The following is a 25,752-nucleotide window of genomic DNA, read 5'->3' on the forward strand; positions in this document are numbered from 1 at the left end:
GGACTGGCAGCGGGAAGATTTGGGGGCAACACCAGGTGGTCTTCAGGGACTGACGGACGAAGACAAGCTATGCTTTTATGAGTCACCTGCTGAGCTCAGCGTGCCCGGACGAGGAACCGTTCCTGCGAGCATGTCGTTCGGTAGCGCAGGGGACAGTCTGGAAAGCCCCTCGTCCTCATCGCCATCAGCTGCATCTCCGGGTAAATTTACGGCTACGCTAAGATGTACCCCAGACAACAATGGGATGATGCTTCTAACACCTGCTCTGGACTCACCTGCGGATCACGAAGACGTTCCCGGACCCCTCAAACCAGCTTCGTTCCCCGGATCGCAAAGTCCAAGCACTCCGTCACCTCTCACGCCCCCCAACTACTGTGTCATAGGCATAGTGAACGACGGCTACCACGAGGACGAAGATGAGGTTAAAGGTGGACGGCCGAAGACCGAGTGCTCGTTGCACGAAAGCGAGGAAGAGGAGGAGGAAGATATCGAGCCCTGTTTTATGGGAAGAGCCGAGCAGCAGAGGAAGGCGATGAGACGAGCTATGTCCGAATGTTCGCACCTCTCCGTGCCCGCCAGCCTCGAGCTCCCGGACAAATACCCCGGCGGAGGCACGCTCGACGACTTGCCGTCACCTCTGGGAGGACACCGTCGACAACACGCGGCAACCATGAAACGTTCCCTCACCGTGGCAGACGATCAGCCACCGACGCCTCCTCCCACCCTGTCAGCCGGTGCCACGCGAAGCGACCTTCACAATGACAGAGAAATACACTTCTCTCCTTTCTCCACACTTAAGAACCAAAGCAGGCTTCCCTTATCTCCTATGGAGGACCTTTTGGAAGGACCGTTTATTGACAAGGATCAGGGAGTTGTTTTACCCGTGCCGGTTACTACACGTGCTCCCAATGGAACTGACCCGGTTATGGTAACACTTGAGGGTAGGTGATGGAGATTTTATACTGATAGATGAGCACTTCCATTGGTGTAATGTTTACGAATTGTTTATAAGGGACAGTTTGTAATCATAATCTATTTAGAAACAGATAAACGGGTTAAATAAGAGATTTGGCTCTTTCAATGTTTGTATAAAATAAGGTTTTATTAAGACGTGATCAGATATACGTGCTTGAACCTGTTATGCTGTCAGTCTTTGATGGGGATGTTATGATGGATAAGAAGCAGAAGTAGGTGATCTACATATATCGTGTCACATCTGTGTGTGCGGTGTTATCACGCCACCGTTCGACGCATGCTCATTCACATCTCCAGATGAACGCAGGACTTTCAACATCTTGATCTCCTCCTCTCAGCCAATCGAAGTGTAAAACTCCCTCAACGTGTAACGCATATTTAATGACGGATCTGCGGTTATCATCTCTCCATGCACCTGCCAACAGATGATGCTTGAAATGGAAACATCTTACATGTGTCTCAGTTTTAATGATTGGTTATATGAATAGTTTTTGTTTAATGGTACAATGGTTCAGGTTTTTTTTGGCTGGTTGTAGGGCTGGTCGATTATGGGCAAAGTTAACACGATTACTCAATGACTTTGAAAACATGCATTTATTTAACCTTTTATTAAGTAAGTGTTGCAATAGGCTACACGTGGCAACGCAGTGTTGCCTTCAGAAGTGCCTTACAGAGACATCGGTCTTGCAGCATGCAATTTATATTTTAATTTCAAAATAATTGTTTTACCTCGATTATCTTGTTTTTGTAAGTGTTTGAATCAAATATTGATAATCAAAAACGATTAATTGCACAGCCCTAGCTGTTTTTCAGTCTGTGTATTTCTGCTGTGAATTAGTATGAAATCATTTTATTGACTGTTTGAATGAAACATGAAGTAAAAGCTAAAAAATACCAGATGAAAGCACTTACGAAAGTTAACCATGGTTTTACTACAGTTAAAACCCAAACAACATGGTTACTTTAGTAAAACCAATATGATACTTCAGAATAATTTTTAATATTTTTTAAACTATTATAGCAGTTTCTCTCGTCCTTTTGTGTCATCAGAAATGTTATTTTCAGTGCACTGAGTTGCATGAGAAACATCTGATATAAATGCTCTGCAGTGCATAGAGACCGATTCATTTGAATAAGATACTCAGCTTCACACACACTGTGTACCTTTATACTTTAGCAAAGGAAAATGCAGCCTGAATATCAACTACATCTGTTGTTTTATTTCACTTTTCAATTCTAAATGCTGCTTTAGAACAGAGCTTCTTTAATTTACTTTGTTTTAAATGAAAAATATAACTTTAAGAATACAAATATATATGTCATGAGTCTAAAGAGCTTACAGCATGTAAAGTGAATTACTGTAGTTTCTGGAAACAGATTCACTTTTTGTTGGTAAATTTAAAAGCATGATCCAGGTGTTGTTGCTACACATCACTATAATAATGGATTATAACATTTCAAATTTTTCCGATAAATAGTTTGGCTGAGTGCAGCGCAACCATTTGTCTCATCTGCGTAGCGTATGAATCAATTATTGGGTTATTTACAGTAGGTGTTGGAGCAGCTAGGTCATGTGGGGTCACAAATGTCAGTTCAGGTCATTGGTGGCCATCATTGGAAACTACAGCATGTGCTTCAGCTGATCACTCTTATGCTACGTGAACACTGCAAGGGACTTTGTGTTGAGCTAGTATAAATTATAAGCAAATAAATATGGGCCGGTTACACTACACTTCTATTTATACACATGCTAATGCATCAGAAATGCAAGCTCGTGTGAAGATATTCTGCACTTTTTGGTGAATACAAAAGTTAAACTCTGACCTTGAATTCGTATCACGTGGAAACTTGTGACCAATAGAATACTATAAAAAGGAAAGATGGACTCCCATTAATAGTCATTCCCGAGAGTCACTCACCATTGGTATAATGTTGAACTTTTCTCAACATTGTCTGTAACTTGACACACCCACTTCCTGTCACCAACTTTCAGTTTCACCAGAAGTCGCCAAGCTACCACTAAAATTAATGAGTTTGCGTCGCTTTGGCATTGCTAGATGCTGGTGGTATGCACGCAAATTTACTTTAGCTAAAGAAACGATGCCTTAAATCATACAAAAATATATAACATCTGTTAATGGAGTGATCTGAGCCATATCTAAAATACCAGAATAACATGTTTTCCCCAACAGCAGATTTCCTCCATAGCATTTTCTTTTATGAAAAAAAATTGACATGCTGAGCCAAATCCATATGTCCCACTTTATAATTAAATGCTTTTTTCCTGTCTCCTAATAGGAAACTCTGAGAAAAACAAGCCAGAAGAGAACAAAATGGACAACATCCAGAAATCTGACAACTTTGATGTTTTCAACAAGATGGACAAAGATCAGCAAATGATTGAGGAGAAAGACAAAACTGAGCCCACAGACAAACAGACGGCCAAAAACACAGAAACAACCACACCTGATAAAACACCTGAGAAAATGGACATCAGTGAAGTAGTTGGCAAGGTAGAAACCCCAGTGAAGGTTGAAGTGATCGAGAAAGTAGATCATTTAGAAAAAACTGTACCACAAGACGTGTTTGAGAAAGATGATACGGTTAAGAAAACAGAAGATAAGAAAGAGACAACAGAGAAGATTGAATCCTCCCCAAAGATGGACAAAGAGAAAGTAGATCAGGTAGAAAAAGCCGAAGTGAAAACAGAGAAAGTCAAAGCCGATGAGATCAAAGCTGAGCATGACACGGCAGAAGATAAAAAGCTGGATCTGAGACTAGAAAATGACAAAGTTGAACTGAAGACAGATGATAAAACTGAGAAAAAGACAGAAAAGATTGAGAAACCTGCCAAAGCTGAAAAGGACGAGAAAAGTGAGAAAGTCAAAAAGCCAGCTGCTAAACCCTCTGCGGGCAAACCTGCAGTAACTAATGGTGTACCTGGAAAAGACTTGACCAGTCCTGACAAGAAGACCAAGGTGTGTGAAAACATTTCTGATTTTACTTCATCCTCCACAGACATTCCTGCTATTGCTTTTGCTAATGCTTATACCTTTTTTTGGTAATACTTTCCTTGAAGTGGTGACATGACACCTTCATAATCATGCCATGAACATGGAGATTTTATGCATGTTAATGTCAGCTTTCATTAAGTGTCATTTTTAATACAAAGATGATATTGTGCGAGATGTCTGTTATGACAACTTGACATAAACAATCAATCACAACTTGATTGTTTCATTTGCATTAATTATCAAGCTTAAGAATCTTTATGGGTTAACATTACATTAAATTGTCATGTGGTTGACATTGGCCATCATGAGGCCATTATAATTGTGTCATGAATATTTTTCTGACCACTTTTTACCAGTGATACAATTTAAGTATCAATAGTCCCCTGCTATTGAAATTTACCAAGGGGACTATTTTTAGGTGCTGCATAATATCACTATGCCTGCTGCAGCCATGTTACAGCAGCAAAGTCCTGGATTATTACGCCAGAATGAGAGTATACTTTATAGACATATCTGCCTAGAAAAATGTAACCTTTAAAGGGACATTCCACTTTTTTTGAAAATATGCTCATTTTCCAGATCCCGTAGGGTTAAACATTTGATTCTTACAGTTCTGGAATCCATTCAGCCGATCTCCGGGTCTTGCGCTATCACCTTTAGCATAGCATAGCACAATTCGTTGAATCTGATTAGACCATTAGCATCGCACTAAAAATAACCAAGAAGATTCGCACAAATATTACACACTGACCGAAAATAGTCCCCTGCTATTGAAAGTAACCAAGGGGACTATTTTTGGTCAGTCTGTTATATCACTACGCCTGCTGCAGCCATGTTACAGCAGCAAAGTCCTTCATTATAAGTCCATATATGTTTATAAAAGAATGAGAGTATAGTTCCTAGCCATATCTGCCTAGAAAATCGCAACCTTTAATTTTCTGTTAAAAAACACATAATTTTTTAACGCGATGCTAATGGTCTAATCAGATTCAATGGATTGTGCTAAGCTATGCTAAAAGTGCTAGCGCCAGACCCGGAGATCAGCTGAATGGATTCCAAAACGGTAAAAATCAAGTGTTTAACTCTACAGGAGCTGGAAAATGAGCATATTTTCAAAAAAGTGGAGTGTCCCTTTAACACTTAATGACATTTTATTGACAAGTTAAATTTATAACACTGTAGTTGAGGTCAAGAAAAATATTCATTATGCTGTTATAAAACTATTCGAGAGTGTGTTAACACTTAATTATTTAATTTTAATAATTTAATAATTTTAATGACAAATTCAATTTGTATCACTGGTAAAAAGTTGTCAGATAAATATTCATGGCACAATTATAAAGGCCTCATGACAGCCAATGTCAAAACCAACCACATGACAGTTAAATGTGATGTTAACCCATAAAGCTAGGTCGTTTCTTAAGTTTGATAATTAATCTGATATGACCAGTTATGATGTATTGGTTATAACATAACATAAAGTCATCTCGCACAATGTCATCTTTGCATTAAAAAAGACAATTGAGCGAATGACACTTAAAGGCGGAGTGCACAATGTTTGAAAGCCAATGTTGATATTTGAAATCACCTAAACAAACACGCCCCTACCCCAATAGAATCTGGACCTTCTTTTAAAAGACCCGCCCCACACATACGCAACCCAGGCAAGGATGTCAATTAGTAGACACGCCCCTTACTGCTGATTGGCTACAAGTGTGTTTTGGTTGTCGGCCTGTCTCCTTTTCCAAAGCGTTTTGCACTCCGCCTTTAATGACAGTTGACATAAACATGCATAAAATCTCTTTCATATTTATGACACATGTCATGTCATGATTTTGAAGGTGTCCTATTCACACACCCCTTGAGGAAAATGTAACCATTTTTTTGTTGTTGTTTTTTCTGAAAAAAGCACATTATGTATGGGGTGGAAGTGATTATTTAAAATGGAAAAATTCCTTACCCCTAAACATATGATTCTCATTTATAATAATGTTACTCTAGAGATGACGAAGATGATGATGATGATCATTTTGATCAGATATTTAGCATTTAACTGCTGGCTTTGCTTATGTTCGCTGTCATTATCATTTGTCCTTTTTCTTTTTGTTCATCGTTTTCCATCTATCCCTTGGGTTTGCTGTTCATCCACGCAGCCTGTCGCAGGGGCAACCAAACTTAGCTCCTTGAAGCCCCGGCCAAGCTCCGCCTCCACCGCTACAACTGCCCCCAAGCGTCCAACCCCTACCTCATCCACCAGTGCACCTGCCCCCCTCAGCAAAAAAGCCCCCGTGCTCAAAGCACCCACCCCAGCCGCTGGCACCAAACGGCCAGCCACGACGTCCACCCGACCCAGCACAAATACAAATGCTGCCGCACCCGGTGCAGTGACCAGAGAGGTCAAACCCAAGGTGAGTCTCTGCCCAAATCTGCTTATGAGGACTTCTGAAGCCCATTCCAGAGATCAAAACCAGCTCGATCCGGCTTTGCATTGACTCACTATTAGTGTGCATGCATGCTTGACGGCATTGTGTGATTGTAGCAATATTTACTAATATTTATAATGAACGACGAAAAGTGATTGACTGTATAAAGTGTAGTTTCTGTGTTAGTAGCATGATTGAAATTCATAATGCAGATTATTTTTCTGTTATTAGATTTTTCACACAGTTGATAGCAGATTTTTGGATAAAACAGCTCTTTAAATAAGAAGCATGTTGGCATTGACTGTAGGAGAAAATTATAATTCAGTCTCTTTCATTCTAACTTCCTCTATTTCTGTGTTTTTTCTGGCAGACGGCCACAGAGAAACGCCCATCTGTGCCAAAGGTCACGTCTGCACCTGCGTCTGCGCGGCCCACCGCCCCTAAAAATGATTCATCAGCAACAACAGAAAACAAACCTGCAACCACAACACGCACAGCAACCACAACACGCCTGACATCCAGCGCGTCTGCAACCCGACGTCCGGTCAGTCTGCATCTTACACACATTTACATCAGATTTATTTAAAAATATCTGCAGTAGTAAAAATACTGAAAATATTTACAATTTATTTCTGTTTTCACACACATTTAGTCACAAAGACTGACAGCAAACCAGAAGAGAAGAAACCAGCCACACTTAAAACTGCAGGTATCGCTTGCTTCCTTACATTGTTTGTTATTTTAGTTATAAAGGGGACATTTCACAAGACTTTTTTAAGGTGACAAATAAATCTTTGGTGTCCACAGAAGTTTTAGCTCAAAAAACATGTTAAAAATTGACACTTTGTAGGTGTCCTTTTAAATGCAAATGAGTTGATCTCTGCACTAAATGGCAGTATCGTGGTTGAAAAGTGCAGATTAAGGGGTGGTATTTTTATAATAAGATCCCCTTCTGACATCACAAGGGGAGCCAGATTTCAATGAGAAACTAAGTTACTGGGTTAATCCTTTTCACATTTTCTAGTTTGATAGATGCTCTTAGGACTCAATTATAGCACTTAAACATGGAAAAAGGCAGATTTTATGATATATGCCCTTTAAGTCACGCATCAGTGGTACAAATGTGTATAGTTAGTGTTTCACATCCATGTCTTTAAGTAGTCAAAATCTTCAGCATGTAAATTAAAAACCGTTTGAACTACAGACATTAGTGATGGGAGATTGTATTACCGGTCAGATATTGAAACAGACTGGATCCCTTAGATTTATTATATGTCAACATATCAATATTCAGACCTCAATGTTACAGAAATTGCTCTAGAATATTGAACAGCGAGTTTTGTTTTATTGCAGGGTGTCCGTATAAACTTTTTTATTGAGTTGGTCTCACCTTTACTGTTTTTGCAGATGCTGCTCGTCCTAAAACGACACCACTCAAAACATCCACCACTACAAGCATCGCCAGCACTCGCCCTCGCCCCACAAAAACATCCACCACCACCAGCAGCACCACAGCAGCCGCTGCACCCGAGAAGAAGCCGCCCGTATCCCGCGCCCCACGACCCAACTCAACAACCACCAGTACTGCAGCTCGCCCCGCTCCCCGCGTTAGCTCCGCCACTGGACCGGATATTAAAAACATCCGCTCCAAGATCGGCTCCACGGACAACATGAAACACCAGCCTGGAGGAGGAAAGGTAGAACACACCGGACACTAAACCTCATACATCTGCCCTTCATAGTGGGCATCTTTCAGATCAACAGTTAAATGTACTTTTAAGATGGTGATGTTGCAGTATTTACACATAATATTCACATTCACCTAACCCTGTAGCTGTAAACTTAAAAAAATACTGTGGTACCAGTGAGATAACTATGATATGTTGATATATCTTGGTACTGTATGATTATTATTTATAAATGGTATCAACATTGAGTCATACAGTGTACAAAACATGTTTATGACCATGTTATTTCCATGGTACTGTACTATTTTATTAATATAGACCTTACTTTTTCAGTATAGTAACGGGTTTAGGCATAGCTCTATTTTTAAGTTTTATTAAAGGTACAATATGTAAGATTTTTGCATTAAACTATCCAAAAATGACTAGCACAATGCGGTTATCCTCAGTTTTTACTTTTGGCGCCATTGAAACTTTGTGTTTGACATCACAGACCAGTCGGCCAATGACATCCAAATATTGCGAGTTTGATTCTATTGCGAGTACTGTTGTGTTGCTCTCGTGATATTTTGATGTCATATGCAGATCGATCTGCGCAGAGCTGTATGCACTAGTGGCGACTAGCAGTACTAGAATCTGTTGTTGCTTCTATCAACCCACACTGTAGTCTTACATTATAATGTAACCACTATAAAACTTTACATTATCCATAAACATAATTTTTGAGTCATCAAGCTACGCCGTTATTGTTTGGCGACCCCTAGTGGTAAAACATTACATATTGTGCCTTTAAACATCAGTCAGTCGGTCATGTTTGATATAAGGTGTCCAAAATGTTATTTCACTTATCCGTTATGTAAACCTGCTGCTTTTCTGCATGATTTTCACTCCTGTTCTGTAGATTTGCTGTATGCAAACATAAACTTACTGTGTGATTATGAGTGCCAGAGATGCAGCATGCATCTGTAAATAGCTGCATAACCATTATTTGAGACTCACATCATTCACTGCATCTTCACATGTCTATCATTCATCTTTTCCTGGCTGAGTTCTCATTAGCGTTTTCATTACCCTTTAAGTTGCAAATTGAAGTAACGAATTGAAAATGCACCCAATGTAAACACGGCAATTTTGCATAAAGTCTCATATATCGCAAACATGTTTTTGAGGTGTTTTATCCTCAAAACTGCAATGGAAACTGTTTTTCCACATTTACAGGTCTCCTGAAATGCGTAAAAGTCACATGATCATTCTTTAAATATGGTACGTACACTCACCTAAAGGATTATTAGGAGCACCTGTTCAATTTCTCATTAATGCAATGGTGTAATGGTGTGGGGGATGTTTTCTTGCACACTTTAGGCCCCAATTGGGAATCATTTAAATGCCACGGCCTACCTGAGCATTGTTTCTGACCATGTCCATCCCTTTATGACCACCATGTACTCATCTTCTGATGGCTACTTCCAGCAGGATAATGCATCATGTCACAAAGCTCGAATCATTTCAAATTGGTACTAAAATAGCCCCCACAGTCACCAGATCTCAACCCAATAGAGCATCTTTGGGATGTGGTGGAACGGGAGGCCCTGGATGTGCATCCCACAAATCTCCATCAACTGCAAGATGCTATCCTATCAATTTGGGCCAACATTTCTAAATAATGCTTTCAGCACCTTGTTAAATCAATGTCATGTAGAATTAAGGCAATTCTGAAGGCGAAAGGGGGTCAAACACAGTATTAGTATGGTGTTCCTAATAATCCTTTAGATTGGAGGAGGTGTGTTCAACTTCACGCGGAGTCACAAGAACCGATAAGCGCATGACATCAAAATATTGTGATTTTTTGTCGACATTTAGAAAGTAACGCTAAAGTTTTGCACACATCTGTAATGAAAACGCATCTACTGTCAGCTAACACTGCTAGTTTTTTCCCCCTAACGCCTTAAAGAGAAACTTCTACTGTCACCACAAAGTTCAAATACATCATTTAGTGAAGTATCTGCACAGTCAAATCTGTTAAACCCAATCTGAAATTCGTCCCACTTTTGCAGACTTTAGACCTGCCGCCTTCTCTGATCCTTTCAGCTTTATATATGATCTTAGCAGTTGGTTAAGAAGCTGATCTTAGGTCAGTATAGCCCCTTTCCTTTTTACATATCTGAGTGATTGATCGGAGGTTGGGGTATTTTGGGTTGTTCCACCAGGTCACAGTTTCTCAGAACCTTCAGGGCTCCAAAGACAACAGCCAGGCCAAAGTGAGTTCATCTCATCACATATCTCATCTCTTGTTTGTCTCCTTCCAGCTGTCTTTGTCTTAATGTCCTCCTCTCGTGGTTGGGCGTCTCTTCTTGATTTATTTGCACATTTTTGATTTTGTTTAGTTTGATATGAGCTCGGGTATCCATGTTGGCTTGAGCTCCCATTAGTTATCGTTACATCAAACCTCCAGAAGTCTTTGGCGCATTTACATTTCATGTCATTACATAACATTGGACATTACAGCAGGGATGCTGAAATGATGTAGTTCAGAGGTCTGTGAATTAAATCCTCTCCCTATTTTAATGATAGATCATGTGCACATTATTTAAGTGTCAATTTTTCTGTAAAACATGGTGGTCATTGGATTTTGAGCATCCCTGCATTGCAGTGTTCACAGATTCATCATCAAACTCAATCACCTGCCCTTCTTAATCAACGAGGAGCACCAGTCTCTTCAGATAGCGACTAGTAAAGATGAAACACACCAGCTTTAGTTAACCGTATTCAATGTGTAGTGCATGAAATGGGGTTCTAGAAGCTTCTGCTCTCTTCCTCTGTTGTCTTTCCTCTCTAACCTAAACCTCCCTGGTGTCCCGTCCCTCCCGACCCGCCGTGCTGTTTAGGTTCACATAGTCTCCAAAAAAGTGGACTACAGTCACGTCACGTCTCGCTTGGGCTCCAAGGACAATATGAAACATGTTCCTGGTGGAGGGAACGTAAGTAACGTTACTGCATGCGGTCTACAAAACAAACGCAATCATTTCTCCTCTGTCCATTGTCTCACGTCCGCACAAACGCTCGGGTCTGATACTCATAGACCGAACAATGAGACTCTTTCTTCTATGAACAAATAAGGCCTGCTGATGCTCCAGAAGGGAACGTTGCCAGATCTTTTCCCAAATCCATTGGTGCTGAGCTTTATTTGTCAAAACAACATTTCAGACCAACTCTCGGTGACAGGAGAGCTTTGGAGCTCTATGACATTTGTTGATAATCTTCTCTCACACTAACACGCTGTGTCAAACCTCAAATCCGCTTCACTGCACCTTCTCTGGATTATCTTCGGCTGTTTTTAATCTGACAGAGCTGCATGCACGGCATGCAAATGATATTTTGAGAAGTCTTAAGTTTCGAAATGTGTGGATTGTATTGTTTTAGGATATTGTACATGTTCACAGGTCCAGATTCTCAGCAAGAAGGTTGATGTTAGTAAAATAACCTCAAAGTGTGGCTCCAAATCCAACATGAAACATAAACCAGGTAAACTAGCTTTCTCAGCACGTGTCACTTCTTTTCACTTCATGAAGCATGTCTTTCAATTGGAGTTTTATTTTCCACAGGTGGAGGCGATGTAAAGATTGAGAGTCATAAGGTGAATTTTAAAGACAAAGCTCAGTCCAAAGTCGGCTCAATGGATAATGTCAGTCATGAGCCTGGTGGAGGTAAAGTCAAGGCTGAGATTGACGTTCACAAACATGAACGGTGAGATGATGTAGAGCTCCACTAGTGATCATTCAATGGCACAAGCAGATTATTTCAATCAGTCAATCCAGTAAATGTTGATGAAGTATATTATACAACAGTTCTTTCTGGTTCTCGAATCTGATTGGCTTAGAGCCGTGAGATATTCCACCGGTATCGTCACGGTAACCGCTTCACCATTTCGCATCATTTACGTATCATGCCGCGACTGGTGATTTTAGAAAAAGTAAGGGGCTGATCACACCAAAAGCGTGTTTGGCAGTTGCAGGCGCCTTTTTTGAATAATATTCTATGGGCAGGGAGCGTTTGGGCGCTGTTTATGCGCGACGAGCGCCTTGCGGTTTTTGCAGCCAGCCGCAGCACGCGTTTTTGAAGGACTCTAAGAGCGCAGAAGCCCCCAACGTCATTCGCGTCTTTTCATTGTCCAATCGAATGAGGGGAGAGGCGGGCCTTACGTTGTGGTGAGGGAAGTTTACAGTTGCTTTGAAGAACCGGACTCCACTCGCTCACTCTCTCCTGCGTGTTTGTGCACCTCTCACCCTCAAACAAGGTCAGAGCAAGCGCCCTCTTTTTAAAGTTTCTGCTAATATGACAGTTAACAGCAAAAGAGCATTCACGCTTCAACATTTGATTGACAAGACAGCTGACTCGGTGGTTGCCTAGCAATATAAAAAGCCGCGTCGCACTGCTTTTTTAAAAAAGGCAGTGCGTCGCGCCTTGCGTTTCAAAGCGTTTAAAGCGCTTTTGGTTTGATTAGCCCCTAAGGCAGGCGCGTGAACCACTAGTCATACGGTCACTGGCATAACTCGGTAGGTTGTGAATCAGTGTGGGTTTTTTTTTCCGGGAGGTGCGAGAATTTGTCTCATAGTGTGGCTGAATAAAATTGTGCAATGAAAACAATAATTTTGTCTTTACCTGGAGGGTCTCTTTACGCGCATCCCCTTTTCCATTGTGCTGGGCACGCTGTTTGGAAATAACCTAGCTACTATATCATGTACAGAGATTTATCATGAACGTGAGAAGACACCACTGATGTTTATAAACATCACACAGAAACGATCACTCTCTGATGATTTTTTTTAAAAAGCTGGTTAAAGTACAATATAAATACAATATAATATGATCTGCGGGGTGAGCGAACCCTGACGACCGCTGATCTCGCCTGGAAATCACATGTTTGATTTGTTTCAAGTATCAGTAAATGTTCAAATAGGTGCTATATTTACTAATCAACTGCAGATTTGAAAATTATATATATATATATATATTCTCACATAAACTAATCTTAAAACTACCTTTTGTCACCCAGAAACCGTAATATTGAGAAACGGCTATTACATTTATTAAGTTCTGACATTAAAACAAACAGTCAAAAAGGTTACCTGTCATTCTCCGCTTCAAGTGCACGGCGTAAGAAAGTAGTTCCTCACAAAATAGGGTTTTAAAATCACTCCGTTGTTGTTTTCTTGTTTTTGTTTTTCAAATGTGTGCTGTCGAACTCTTGTGTTTAAAAGCAATATCACGCTTGGGGTCGTGTGATATAGCTCTCTATATCATCACGGCTGTGATTGCCTGCGGCCTCGTGTCTCACACTCCTAACCGAGCGATATTGCTTTAATATTGTGTGTATACTTTTAGTTCATCTATTGCTAATATAGTAGAGGAAATCATTTGAATTACTTTTTTTTCAAGATAATACGTTTATATATATTTTGCTCAGCTTGTCTGTAGGGGCTTGTTTAAAGTTGTATCCAATATAGTGCTTTTTATGTGAATGTATAAATAGTTTATTGCATTGATGTTTCAAACGAATTGAAAGCTAGATTAAGCTTCAACCGAAACACTGAGTTTGCATGACTTTCTGATCATCATCAGTTTAGCTTTAAATAGATTTTTTTCTCATGTTTTTGTCTGTTCATGAGTTTTGCTGCTTTCATTTCAACCACAAAAGAATCACTCGTGTGTATTCTACAGTAACTACATTAATAAGGGGGTTTATATTGAATAAAATGGTTAGCAGAGAACTTCAGCACGGCCTGTCATTGCTTTCGCAAACTCTGATTGGTGGGTCAGTTACTGCTCTGTGAATGTGATGTCACCTGCCCCTCAGCCTATAGCCATTCATTTCAGTCACATGACCACCTGCACTGTTTTAATACCCATGCACACATTCAGTCTTTATTTCACTTGACAGTTCACACAAACACTTCATATCTATTTCAAGTGTTATTTTCTACTTTTATCAGTTGAATTTATTGTTGAAGTTACTGAAATTTACTTTTTATTACATATTGGGGAGGTTTCCCAGACAGGGATTAGACTAGTTTTAGACGAAAATAAATGTAAGAGCTGTCCAAACTGCAAACATCTTGCACTGATATATCTTAAAATACATCAGTGCTCTTTGTTTTGCCTCAAAATGCACACAAGTCATGTTTTTGGTAAGGCATGTTTGTTCAAACTAGTTGTATTTCCTAATTAAACTAAGGTCTAGTCCTGGTTTAAGATAATCACTGTCTGGGAATCCAACCCATAATAGTCAACTGTGAGTTTATATATGTTTGTCCTTATGATAAATGCCTTTTTCATTTAATTTTTTAATGTTTATTCATCGCACACATGCTCACCACCAGTCAAACGTTTGGACATATCTGCTCATTTCTTTTTATTTCAAATAAAAGGACTTCAGTATTATACAGTGATCATAAAAGTTAACAGCTAGAATGATATTATATGCAATAATTACGAACTTTCTCATTCTCATAACCAACTTATGCATCATCCGATCTTTTGAAGTAGCAATTTGCTTTAAAATTGCAAAACTCATTTCAATATTAATGAAACACTACAGCAGAGAAACATTATTGTAGTCCAGTGTGTCCAAACGTTTGACTGGAGCTGAATGTCAGTCAGTTTTTTATATATTGTGTATTTAAGCGCACACGCACACCCATCATCATTTCACCCTCATTGTGTTTGTATTGACACCCTGCTGTGTGTTTTTAGGCTGAGGGGGCTCAGGAGACAGCTGAGGGTAGTGTGGCTCCCTCTAGTGGTGTCTCGCCCACCCAGCCGACAGACGGTTCTGCCCAGGAGAATGGGCTGAAGGAGGGCAATGCCTGCAGGAGTGAGGAGCTCCGGGACCCCCAGGGTCTGGACTCGCTCATCCCTGAAACAAGTAAGTTTGGGACCCCCCTCCCAAAAAAAAACCGGTGTCAGTAGTTAGGGACTGTACAACATTCATTTTCTTCATTTAATTTCATGCACATTACATTTTTGTTTATTATTCAGCTGTTAGTTTTAGTTTCACGTGCATTCGGTTCTTCACTGTACTGACCAGGGTCAGAAATTAACCACGCAAAACATTTTATTTGATATAATTTTAACTTTTATTTAGGACTTCAAAATGAAAGAAAATATTCTCTTGCATTTAGGAAAAGCTACGGAGCCCCTAAGGGGACATGGAGCAAAAATTAAATAGTTTAGTATAGCGTGCGCACGTGAAACTATTGCGTCCTCACGTGAAACTTTGCCACGCGCACTTGAAGGCGAAACTTTTACGTGTGCGCGCGATAGTTTCATGTGCGCACGCGAAAGTTTCACAAGATGATGCGAAACTAAACTTAAAAAAAAACTAAACTTTAGATTTTTTTACTCCAATGTCACCTTAAAGGCTCGGTAAAAAGCAGCTAAAGCCACATGTTGCTTTTATAATTCATTTTTAATTCGTATTATAGCTGTCGAAAGATTAATCATGACTAATCACTTACAAAATAAAAGTTTGTGTTTGCATAATATATTTGTGTGTATTTTGTGTAATTATTTTGTATAAAAACACACATACATGTATATATGTAATAAAAATTTTATTTATTTTTTTATATAAAAAATATTAAATTGTAAATAAATATATAATTAAATGCAAAACCAAACTTTTATTTTGTGTGCAATTAATCGTGATTAAACTTTTGACAGCCCTAATTCGTATAATTTCCAGAACACAAATTTTGAATTTTAGGGAGGTTAATTTCAGACCCTGGTCCCGAAGTGTTTGAAGTGCACTTCTCTGATCATCAAATTATTTTGACTTCTTATTTTTCAGGCATCTAACTCTGATGTTTGCCATCACTTTATCCTTTCCATTTCAACCCCCCATCGCCTCCTCTCCTCCCATTTTTTATGTCCTGTGTTCTTCTGTCCTGCCTTTCCTCACACTCTCTGATGCAGATTGAGTCATTCAAGCTAAATTTCCGCGAGACAGCCCGCGCTCGCACGGACCACGGCGCCGACATCATCGCCTGGCCCATCTCGGGTGACAGCCCCGCCCACTCCCACCTGTTACGCAACAGCGTCTCGCTCAACGACTCCCTCGCGACCGCCGGCCTCCCTCGATCTCACACCACCCCGGCCCATCTCTCCTCCCAGGAACAAGGAGGCAACGTTGGCTCGCTCACCGGACTCCAGACGTGATTTTTTCTTACCGTTTATCTGTTGCTCTCGAAACCCCACCTCCAACCATTGCTATGACTCATTTGATTGGTTGTGCTTGTTGTCGATGTTTTTTTACCCTGATAGAGCACAAACATCAGACTGCATGAGAAATGATCACATTGAAGAGTGCTGGTAGTTTCTCCAGGACCGTGTGTACTCTGATGGTGAAGGTCTGGATGAAGTTTGGTCTTTAAAAAAGCCTTTTCTCCTCTGCTAAACACATGCTAGTCAAACCTAACAATCACACTAACTGTATGTTGTAAAGCATGAAGTCTCATTTTAGGATTTTGTAGCTAACATGAACATGTGCCCATCTGATCACAACAAACAACCCCTCCCAAAAAAAACATCTTGATCCATCTGAACATCATCTCATGCTGCTTTCAAGTCACCCTGGGAAGGTCCTTGCTATGAATTTGTACAATTTTGGGCTGTAAAACATAACATTTTATTCTTTTACGCTCTTCACTTTCAGACTAACATGAAGATTTTTGGCTCTGATGTCACAATATGAGGAGCTAAAAAATATTTGGTGTTTAATTGGTTGGGCTGTCAAAAGATTAATCACGATTAATCGCATACAAAATAAAAGTTTTTGTTTGCATAATATATGTGTGTGTCTTATATATGTGTGTGTAAATGTTTCTTAAAGACATGCATGTATGTGTGTTTGTGTATTTATATATACCAAATAATTACACACAGTGCACACACATAAATTATGCAAAAACAAACTTTTATTTTGTATGCATGATTTAATCACAATTAACCTTTTAATTGATGCTTTTATTTGATTATTTTTTGTGCAGAAAATAGTGTAGCACAAAGCATGATGGGAAATGAAGTTTGTGGGTTTTTAATGTGGCTAAATGAGTGGATTTTTGTTTAATTCCCAATCTAGTAGTACACTGGACATTAGTCAAAGTCTGGAATATTATTTTAAATAACTCTGAATGTGTTTGGCTAAAAGAGAAAAAGTCATATACACCTAGTATGGCTTGAGGATGAGTAAAATATGGTCTCATTTTTATTCCTTTGAAGAAGATCCCGATTTTCCCATTGGTAATTCCGACATGACTTGAAGGCAGCATCATTCAGCATACCGGGGCTGTCGTGTGATCCTGACGCGACCTCTCATTTGACCTTCAGTGCAGTTAAACACATAGGCTATGTGAATCGCTGTGTTTTTGTGATCGTGTGAATATTGTAGAATTGTTTTTATCGGATTTATTTTTGTGATTGGTGGTTTATCCTTATTATTGTAAAGCAATATAAAAGACATTCAACTCCATATACACTTACAGTACACTAAGCTCCAGACAGGTTTGTGAAAGTGAAGAGGGTCTGCGGGCATGAAATGGTTGGCACTTAAACTAAAAGCACTTGAATTGTTGAAGCAAAGCTGTAGCATATACAGTTTCTAGAAGACGGGTTGGTTTAATGGATGTGATGTTTGGGTATCTATATGGATACAGTATGTAGGGGAGGGAAGCACAGGTTTATTTCTGGAAAATTTGGCTATGAATGCTTTTGGAAAGACACAAGACAGAATGTCATGGATTGTAAACTTTTACCTACTTTAAGTAAAAGAGTCAGTTTTGAGTTCGGTGGTTATAATGATAGGATGATGATATTGCATTAGGTCTTATTTAAAAGTACAAGCTTTTAGTGATCTCATATGTTAAAAAGGTCCTGCGAGATTTTGACAGTGGAGCGTTTCTTGTAGCTTATCTTTCTTGTAGCATCTTCTGTAATAGATAATCTCCAAATATCTGAGTTTTTTTATGGTCGGTTTAGGAGCATCAGTGTGGAAATCATGTGAGCTTGACATGAGCGGTTTGGTTTGGTGTAATAATGAGACATAAACACATGCGGTTACTTTATTCATGTTTTTATCATCTGTGGTCAGTGTGGATGGAGGGATGTTTTTAGCGGGCTTGATGTTTTGTTTTATACGTAATTCTGACCTGATTTCTTACAGCCCTGAACATGCAAAGCAATAAGACCCCATTTTAGGAATCTACATTTTGTCCCCCCTTCAAAAAAAATAGTCTGAAAGTGATCAAACATGTTGATGAACGCGTTACTGTTGTTGTAACTCATTTTAATGGGGCTTTTTTAATGAAGAATGGAAATACGGTTGTGGTATTAAAAGTTGGCAGCAGCCTCCTGTTCACATTTAATAATAATAATTATTCACCTGTCAAATATATAATTGTTAGTTCATTATTCTTATAATTGTTATTCTAATTAATTTTGGGCAATAATTAAAATTATTTATCTTTTTTGGAAAAAATAAAGGGTGTGTAAATATTTGCATTTGATCTGTGTTGTGCAGCTTTTGAATATTATGAATTTGCTTTAAGGCTTCTCTTTGATTTTAAGTACGGTTAATAATGTTTCTCAATGGCTTGTAGTGAAATGATCACATTCAGTTTCCTGTGCCTGAATTCAGCTCATATAATAATCACAGCGTAACTTATTTTTTTCTTTTTCAAATATTTACGGTTGTTTTCTTTCCCCATTCTAAGCAAGCTGTTATATGTAAATACATATTGACATCTAATGCACTCGATATTGCCACAGGAGTGAAAGCAACGGTAAATAAGACATATTTAAAGATGAACAAAAGTGAGTTCTTTATATGATGTATCTTTAATGCTTGTTATTCAAATTAATCATTATTATTGTTGTCATTGTGGCCCTGTAAAAGAAGCAAACGAACAAATGGGTTTGAGATACAATAAAGATGCAAAACACTTGTAATTGAGTCCTCTGACTGCTGCGTCATTAATGTTTCGATTGTGGATGATGCCAGGTGGGTCAAATGTCTTCTATTAATCAGATTGAATCTCACATACTTTAGCCCCTTAAATTTTACAATACCAGTCTTACAGTTCATTATAATGCTGTTGAAACTGAAACCAGGTTTGGGTGGGGATGCAATGAATGTGTTGCACTGATTTTACTGTGGCATGAAGGACCAGGGCATCCTATCAAAGCAGGCAGTGAGAGGAGAGGTCCAATCATTCTTCTCATTATTAATATTATATTTTGTTTCATAACTTTCATGTCTGTGTGTAATCTGGAAGAGATGTTGGCCTATAGATTATATAGATGTACAATCCTAAAGTAACACGAAAACTAAGAAACACAGCATTCTTGTGCAGTAATCCGTTGGGTTTCTTGTGATGCAGTCAAGTAGATCTGCTGACTATGACGCATTGAGAAAATATAAAGAAACCAGATATTGTTAAGTTTCTTGATTGTTTGTTTTCTTTTATTTCTGAGTTATTTTTGTTAAAAAACAAATTTCATTATATTTTTGGTTTGAATGAGGTGTTTATTGTGGTTAACTGTTAACTATGATGTGATTATTAAACATTAAATGAAATAAAGTGTTTAAATCATTATGCAGTTGTTTTGTTTTCACTCTACACTTCTGACATCTAATCAAACCGGTTTTACTAAAAACATTCAAGTTTCATGTCAATGATGAGGCCATCACATCTGCAGTAGCCCAAGTGTGCACAACTGTCCTATTTTGAGATAGCCTAGAAATCTAGACGCACCCTAGCGGCCGCAAAATATATTTGCTGCCAGGGTTTAGTCTAGGCACTCACAATACACTTAACAGCTCCAAAAACCAAAATTTGGTCAGGCCAATCACATCGTGTGTAGCGTCTGTGGGGCGGGCTTAACATGATGACGACAGAGCTGCCTGCGACGGTTCCTACTTGAAAACAAAGAATGGCTGCTGCTGCTGGCGAACAGCTTTCTTTTGAAGCGGCTTTGGCCGCGACTCTGGAGGACTTAGACTTATGTTTTTTATTGAGTGAAGAGCAAATAACCCTACTGAAGTCCTTTTTAAGCAAGAAAGATGTGTTTGGAGTTTTGCCGACTGGTTACGGTAAAAGTTTGATATACCAATTAGCTCCACTGGTGGGGAAACGCATGGGACTCATACGTCACCTTCTTCGTTGCTCTGATTGGTCATAGCGCTATCCTATTGCGTACAGAGGCATTTTGAGTGACAACCTTATATCCCGCCCCTTGCATTGAGCCGTTTGTGTGAAGAGTTGCCAGACCTTACATCTTGATGTAGGTCTGGCTAACCAGGCTAATTTTGAGACCATTTATTTCAATACACAAAAAATCTATTTGTGTATTACTGATATTTAGTATACTTTATCAATCGCATACTACTGAAATGGAACTATACTTTTAATTAGTATATTTGTAGTGCATAACTTAAATAAATAAATAAATAACGTACTACAAAAGCTAGCTACTTGTTGGTATTTAATTAAATTTTCAGTACATTTAAGTATACTTTATTTTTTTATCTGGGATAGGTTTTGTAAAACTAATTTAACTAATAGTGTGAAATATTTTTTCTTCATACTGTGAAATATTCACATGAATGCGCACGACAACGTGACGTAATCGTGTCGTGGGTACCCGCTCACGTCACATCTGCAGCAGGGCATTTTTCAAAGAGCGCGAAAACTCATAACCGTCATTTTACCTCAGAGGTTCAACTTCTTGGATGTTATATTCAGGTAACACATGTGTATTCATATTAATTCAAACTACTCGAAATATTGATAGTAGCCTATGCAGTGTAGTTAAATGATTTATTATTGTGTTTTAAATTGGCGCAAAATAACCGTAGGCTACCTTACGAGACTGAGGCAACGACCTTTTTAAAGTCAGCGTAAGTTAACGTTATGATTAAAGTGGTTTGTAAAGTTGACAAACCAAAGAAATCTATGAATTTCGACATAAACGAGTTATTTGATTGATTAGATCAACTAAATTTGGCTTATTGACTTAAGTTTGAAATAGTTTGACTTTAAATCTGCATATTGTTTTTACTCCGGAGGTTTTAATCAATTTGTCAAATGTTAATAGTCCTTACAGTAGAAGAAGAAGCGAAATACAGTTCATGATTCATGTGCACGGATAATAAATACAGCGTTTAAGTTAGCCAAACACCTTATCGAGGAAAGGAAATTTACAGTTCAATTTGTTGACATCATCTGTCTGAATGTTGACAACGTGCAGTGCAGCAGCACTTCATCTAATTAACAGGGTTCATGCTCATGCACAGTATTTTGTGAAGTCAAGCTACTATTATTTCTAGTTACATTTAATTACATCAATTTAAATGAACTAGTTACAAACCACTGCACTGCGCCTAAAAAACTTTCTTTAACTGCCGATCTCTCTAGGACACAAGGATGACTGAACACTCACGAGATGACCCCCATTGATTTTGTCAGTAAGAAAAAACTTTAATTATAATACTTTTATATACTTTAATGTAACAAGGTAAGAGGTGATAACAATTGATCATATCTTACTTAACTAAAATACATCTGCTTTCTAAATTAGGTATGATAAAGCATTGTGCATAGTTTAAAAAGACAGATTTAAACTGCACAAATTAACAGTTTAAAGCTTTTGGGAAATATCTGTCACCATTATATAATTAAGGTAGACCAGACTACGAAACGCTTGAAGGGACAAATCTCCCATGGTTTTTTAAGTGGATTTTGAAGTAAGCTTTGTTAAAGTTTGAATCTGAACCTGTTGGAATGTTAATCTTCTAAAAAACAATGCTTCTATTTTACTTTTTAGTGGTTTTGTAAATTAGGATTTATTTATTTTAAAGTATATAAAAATATAATATTAAATCAAGCGAAGAGTAACGACCAGCTTTATCAGCTAAGCTATAAAAGTTAAAATGGGGAACATCTTGCTCTGTGAGATTAAAACAGAGTTAAAAGGATAAACCAACAAGTGAAATACATTAAACAAATGTTACAATATTCTCATTAGACCTAAAACAACACACTTAAACCCAAACTGTTAAAAGCATGGAATACATTAATACCATAACCTAAAAGAATTTTTAAAAAGTACAAGTCCAGATGTGAAAGTGTCCACACCAGTGTGTATAAAAAAAAGGTAATTCAAAAATCTTTGAAACTTGTCTGGAACGGTAAGTCAAATCCACAATCCAGCAGTCGTTTGAGTTAATATAAACTAACCACGTGTTTATGCTGCCTCCTTTTATGCTGGCTGCTAACATTTTCTTTCATGAAGTTTATGTTTTCTCACATGATGGACATACCAGGTAAATAAAAGACATAAAACATTAACCCCCAGTTTTACAGATAAGGCTTAAAGCAACACTAAAGACTTATTGCTCTTTGCTCCCAAAACAGGTTAAAAGCGTAATTGTGCATTACTACTGTCATAAATACTGCAGCATAGCTGGCTCTGATTGGATTGTAGGTCTGCCGTAAAGCAAGTTTTTGTAGTTTTCACTCGAACTACAGGACCACTACCCGACAGTTGGAAACATCTTTAGTGCGGTTTTGTCCGATAGAGGGCTGCAAAGCGAATGTGAAAGTGCCATTCACCCTGTTTTGAGTGGATGAACCACTGATACATTTTTGGAAACGTTATTTTAAGGTAAAAAAAACTCTTTGGTGTTGCTTTAAGGCTAGTCCTAGACTAAAATACAAGTTTGAGCGGACTCAACTGAACATAACTTGCACTGACAGATCTTAAAGTGACATTGATTTGTCTCAAGATACACACCATAACATCTATTTCTAAGGCTTGTTTATAAAAGATGCTTTAACCTAATTTAACTTCATCTTAATTTAGCTAAGCCTTGTCTGTGAAACCAGGCTTAAGAGGAATAAAATGGCTAATGCCTAGCGTACACCAAAGGATTTTCACAGTCCCAGACTAAAGACCGGCAGTCTTTAGGAATCTAACTGGAGTCTCGGCGCGCTCCCGTCGTCTCGATCGTTAACTGTGAGGTGATAATCTCGAGTCGGCGACCCGATTTATGCCAGTCTTTCTTTAGTCTTTCATATCAAACATGTTTGATATTATCGCAAGTCCCAGCGTAGTCTCATGACGTAAAACAATCAACAACCAATAAATTTGTTCTCCGGAAACAGGAAGCCATCAGTCACAACAAAGAAACACGTTGACGGACGTGGAAACACAACGAGCGCGAAGTAGGCGAAAATGGACCGTGGATAAAGAGGAGCGCATTGCGGTGGGCAGAGCAGCCGTGTCTTTTTGATGTAAACTGCCATTCATACCACGACAGAGTGGAAAAAGAAAAGAAGTGGAGCGATATTGCCTGTATGTGTTAACATGCTAACTCTACCACTCTATTGAATGGCATAACGTGCTAACGTTTTCTGGTATGTGCTTACATTCTTCACACCGCAAGCGTGAGCAACGCGTAAGCGGCGCATATTTTTTTCGGCGCCCATGTTAACAAGTTAAAGCACAAGCACGTACACCGCAAGCGTGCGGTCATACATGTGACGCCATAAATGTCATAAATGTGTGTTTCAAACAGTCATGACTTTGAGTAATGTAAAAGAAAGCAATTAAATATTTAAAAACACCAGAAGACTGCGCTGTCATTCACTCTCTGCCCAGCAAATGAGTCCTCATATAGCTTTACTGTTCAGAGAAACAGATAACGTAGCCTACATCAATACATCTAAATCTTATGCTTAAACTGTTGACGGGAAACACGATCGACTGCTTCATGCTGTCAATCACTGAGTGATTTTTTTTATTTTATCTTTAAACTTACGAGAAACAGATTTAATAATGTGCCAAGGGCTTTTTATGTCTATAATTGTGTATTGTGTATATATCTGTCATTACACGAACCAGAACATCACGAAAACAATGTGGGTTAAACAAATCACAGTTATATAAATTACACTGACCGTCAAAAACCGTCTTGAAGAGGTTTTGCTCATTAATGCATATAAAATAAAGTAATGTGAACTTGAGATTTTTATACTGTTATTACAGTTTTTCTCAGTCGCTTTGGTACATTTCTCGAATCATACTCACAATTGCAAAACAGTAAGTGCATTTCTCAAAACAATTCGGACAAGTAGCAAAACACCATGAATAACCTGCAAAAGCCACTCTCTTACTCAAAATTCATCTCTCAAATATAATGAACATGTCATTGCCATCAGAATGACAAGTCAATGTGTCATTGTGTATGGATAAGACAGTCAAATTGTTTTGTCACGTTGTCAATATAACTAATATCTAATAATATTAGACTTTCACTGGCAGCCCAAATTTAGCCTTGTTAGCCAAACATGCTTGCTGGGTCAGGAGGTATAGGAAGACTTCAGTGTAACTTGTTCAAAGAAATAAGAAACTGCTTTTTTGATGTGCACAAGTGACACAATGATGTGAGAAATGAAAAAGTAGTTTTTGAGAATTTCAATTCTGATCTGAGAAATGTACCAAAGCGACTGAGAAAAACTGTAAACTGCACAGTATGCGCTGCAAACGCAGCTGGTGTGAAAGCACAATGGACACGCGCATACATTTTTGTTAAATCACTGCTGAGCATGATGATAAAAAGTTAAAATAATCTTGTTGTAGTCTTGTAAATAGTGTCACTAGAAGATTCAGTGTTTGTAAAATCTTTAGTCTGAGACTAAAAACTGTGAACCCAAGTCTTTAGATGTGAGCTGATAATCTTATAAAGTCTTTTCTAAATCTTTTCAAAGTCTTTAGGTGTACACAAAGCATAAGACAACAACATTAAAACCTAAATTTACATAAAATCATAATTTATTGAGTGGTTAAAATGTGTGTTTCATGTGACAGTGTCACAAAAGGATCCATTTACATTTGCGCATTTATCAGACAATTTGAAGCGGCCCAGTAAAATAAAGGAGATGAGTATGTGACTTTCTTAAAAGTACAGTATAGTTTTCAGTGTAGCAGTCGTGTACATGTATCTGTAGATATGTTAAAGGGTTAGTTCACCCTAAAAATGATAATTTTATCATAAATCATTTACTGTGACCCTGTGTCGTTCTAAACCACCAAGTGCTCCGATTGTCTTCAAAACACAGTTTTAGATATTTTGGATGAAAACTTTTGTCTGTCCCATTTCAAAAGCCGTTTCCCAGAAAAGAATGAAAGACGTCGCCAAAAATATCGATGTTCCATCAGTCGTTCAATAATAATGATATTAGGAAGCGACGAGAACAGTTTTGTGCATAAAGAAAACAAAATGAAAGATTTTATTCAACAATTTTTTCTCCTCCTTGGTCGTTCAGTGCGCATTCACGACCAGACTACAGCACATGAAGACACGGAATACGCTGGCAAGTACCTTCTTGGGATCCCAACAAACCCAACCAAATATGAATAAAAAACAATCCAAACATATTGCAAAATTGTAATATTTTATACTAGTTTTTTTTTTTTTTTGAGAGGGGGTTTTTATGAGGTTATCTTTTTAAATGATTTTTAATATTTTTTTCTTAATTAATTTTAAGCATAAAAGAGAAATAGACAAAAACCCACAGACTCAAGAATTTAAAGAACTGC

The 25,752-nt window shown here is 38.3% G+C and overlaps 1 protein-coding gene across 8 annotated transcripts in view; it reads left to right on the top strand.

Moving 5' to 3' along the window:
• The window catches only part of LOC129426619 (uncharacterized), a 64,090-nt gene extending 47,880 nt beyond the window's left edge, over positions 1-16,210 (top strand). For 3 of the 8 annotated variants that reach the window (XM_073863788.1, XM_073863792.1, XM_073863789.1), the window contains 11 exons: positions 3,274-3,953; positions 6,143-6,397; positions 6,783-6,956; positions 7,064-7,121; positions 7,820-8,109; positions 10,305-10,355; positions 10,983-11,075; positions 11,538-11,619; positions 11,700-11,812; positions 14,848-15,019; positions 15,944-16,210. In XM_073863788.1, coding sequence (XP_073719889.1) covers positions 3,274-3,953; positions 6,143-6,397; positions 6,783-6,956; positions 7,064-7,121; positions 7,820-8,109; positions 10,305-10,355; positions 10,983-11,075; positions 11,538-11,619; positions 11,700-11,812; positions 14,848-15,019; positions 15,944-15,951 — 1,976 coding nt within the window. In that variant the 3' untranslated portion in view covers positions 15,952-16,210. The remainder of the gene's footprint in view (positions 1-3,273; positions 3,954-6,142; positions 6,398-6,782; positions 6,957-7,063; positions 7,122-7,819; positions 8,110-10,304; positions 10,356-10,982; positions 11,076-11,537; positions 11,620-11,699; positions 11,813-14,847; positions 15,020-15,943) is intronic. The other 5 variants (XM_073863790.1, XM_073863793.1, XM_073863791.1 and 2 more) reach the window with 5 other exon arrangements.
• The last annotated feature ends 9,542 nt before the right edge of the window (positions 16,211-25,752 follow it).

Source organism: Misgurnus anguillicaudatus, chromosome 25 (genome assembly GCF_027580225.2).
Source record: "Misgurnus anguillicaudatus chromosome 25, ASM2758022v2, whole genome shotgun sequence".
Lineage (NCBI taxonomy): Eukaryota > Metazoa > Chordata > Actinopteri > Cypriniformes > Cobitidae > Misgurnus > Misgurnus anguillicaudatus.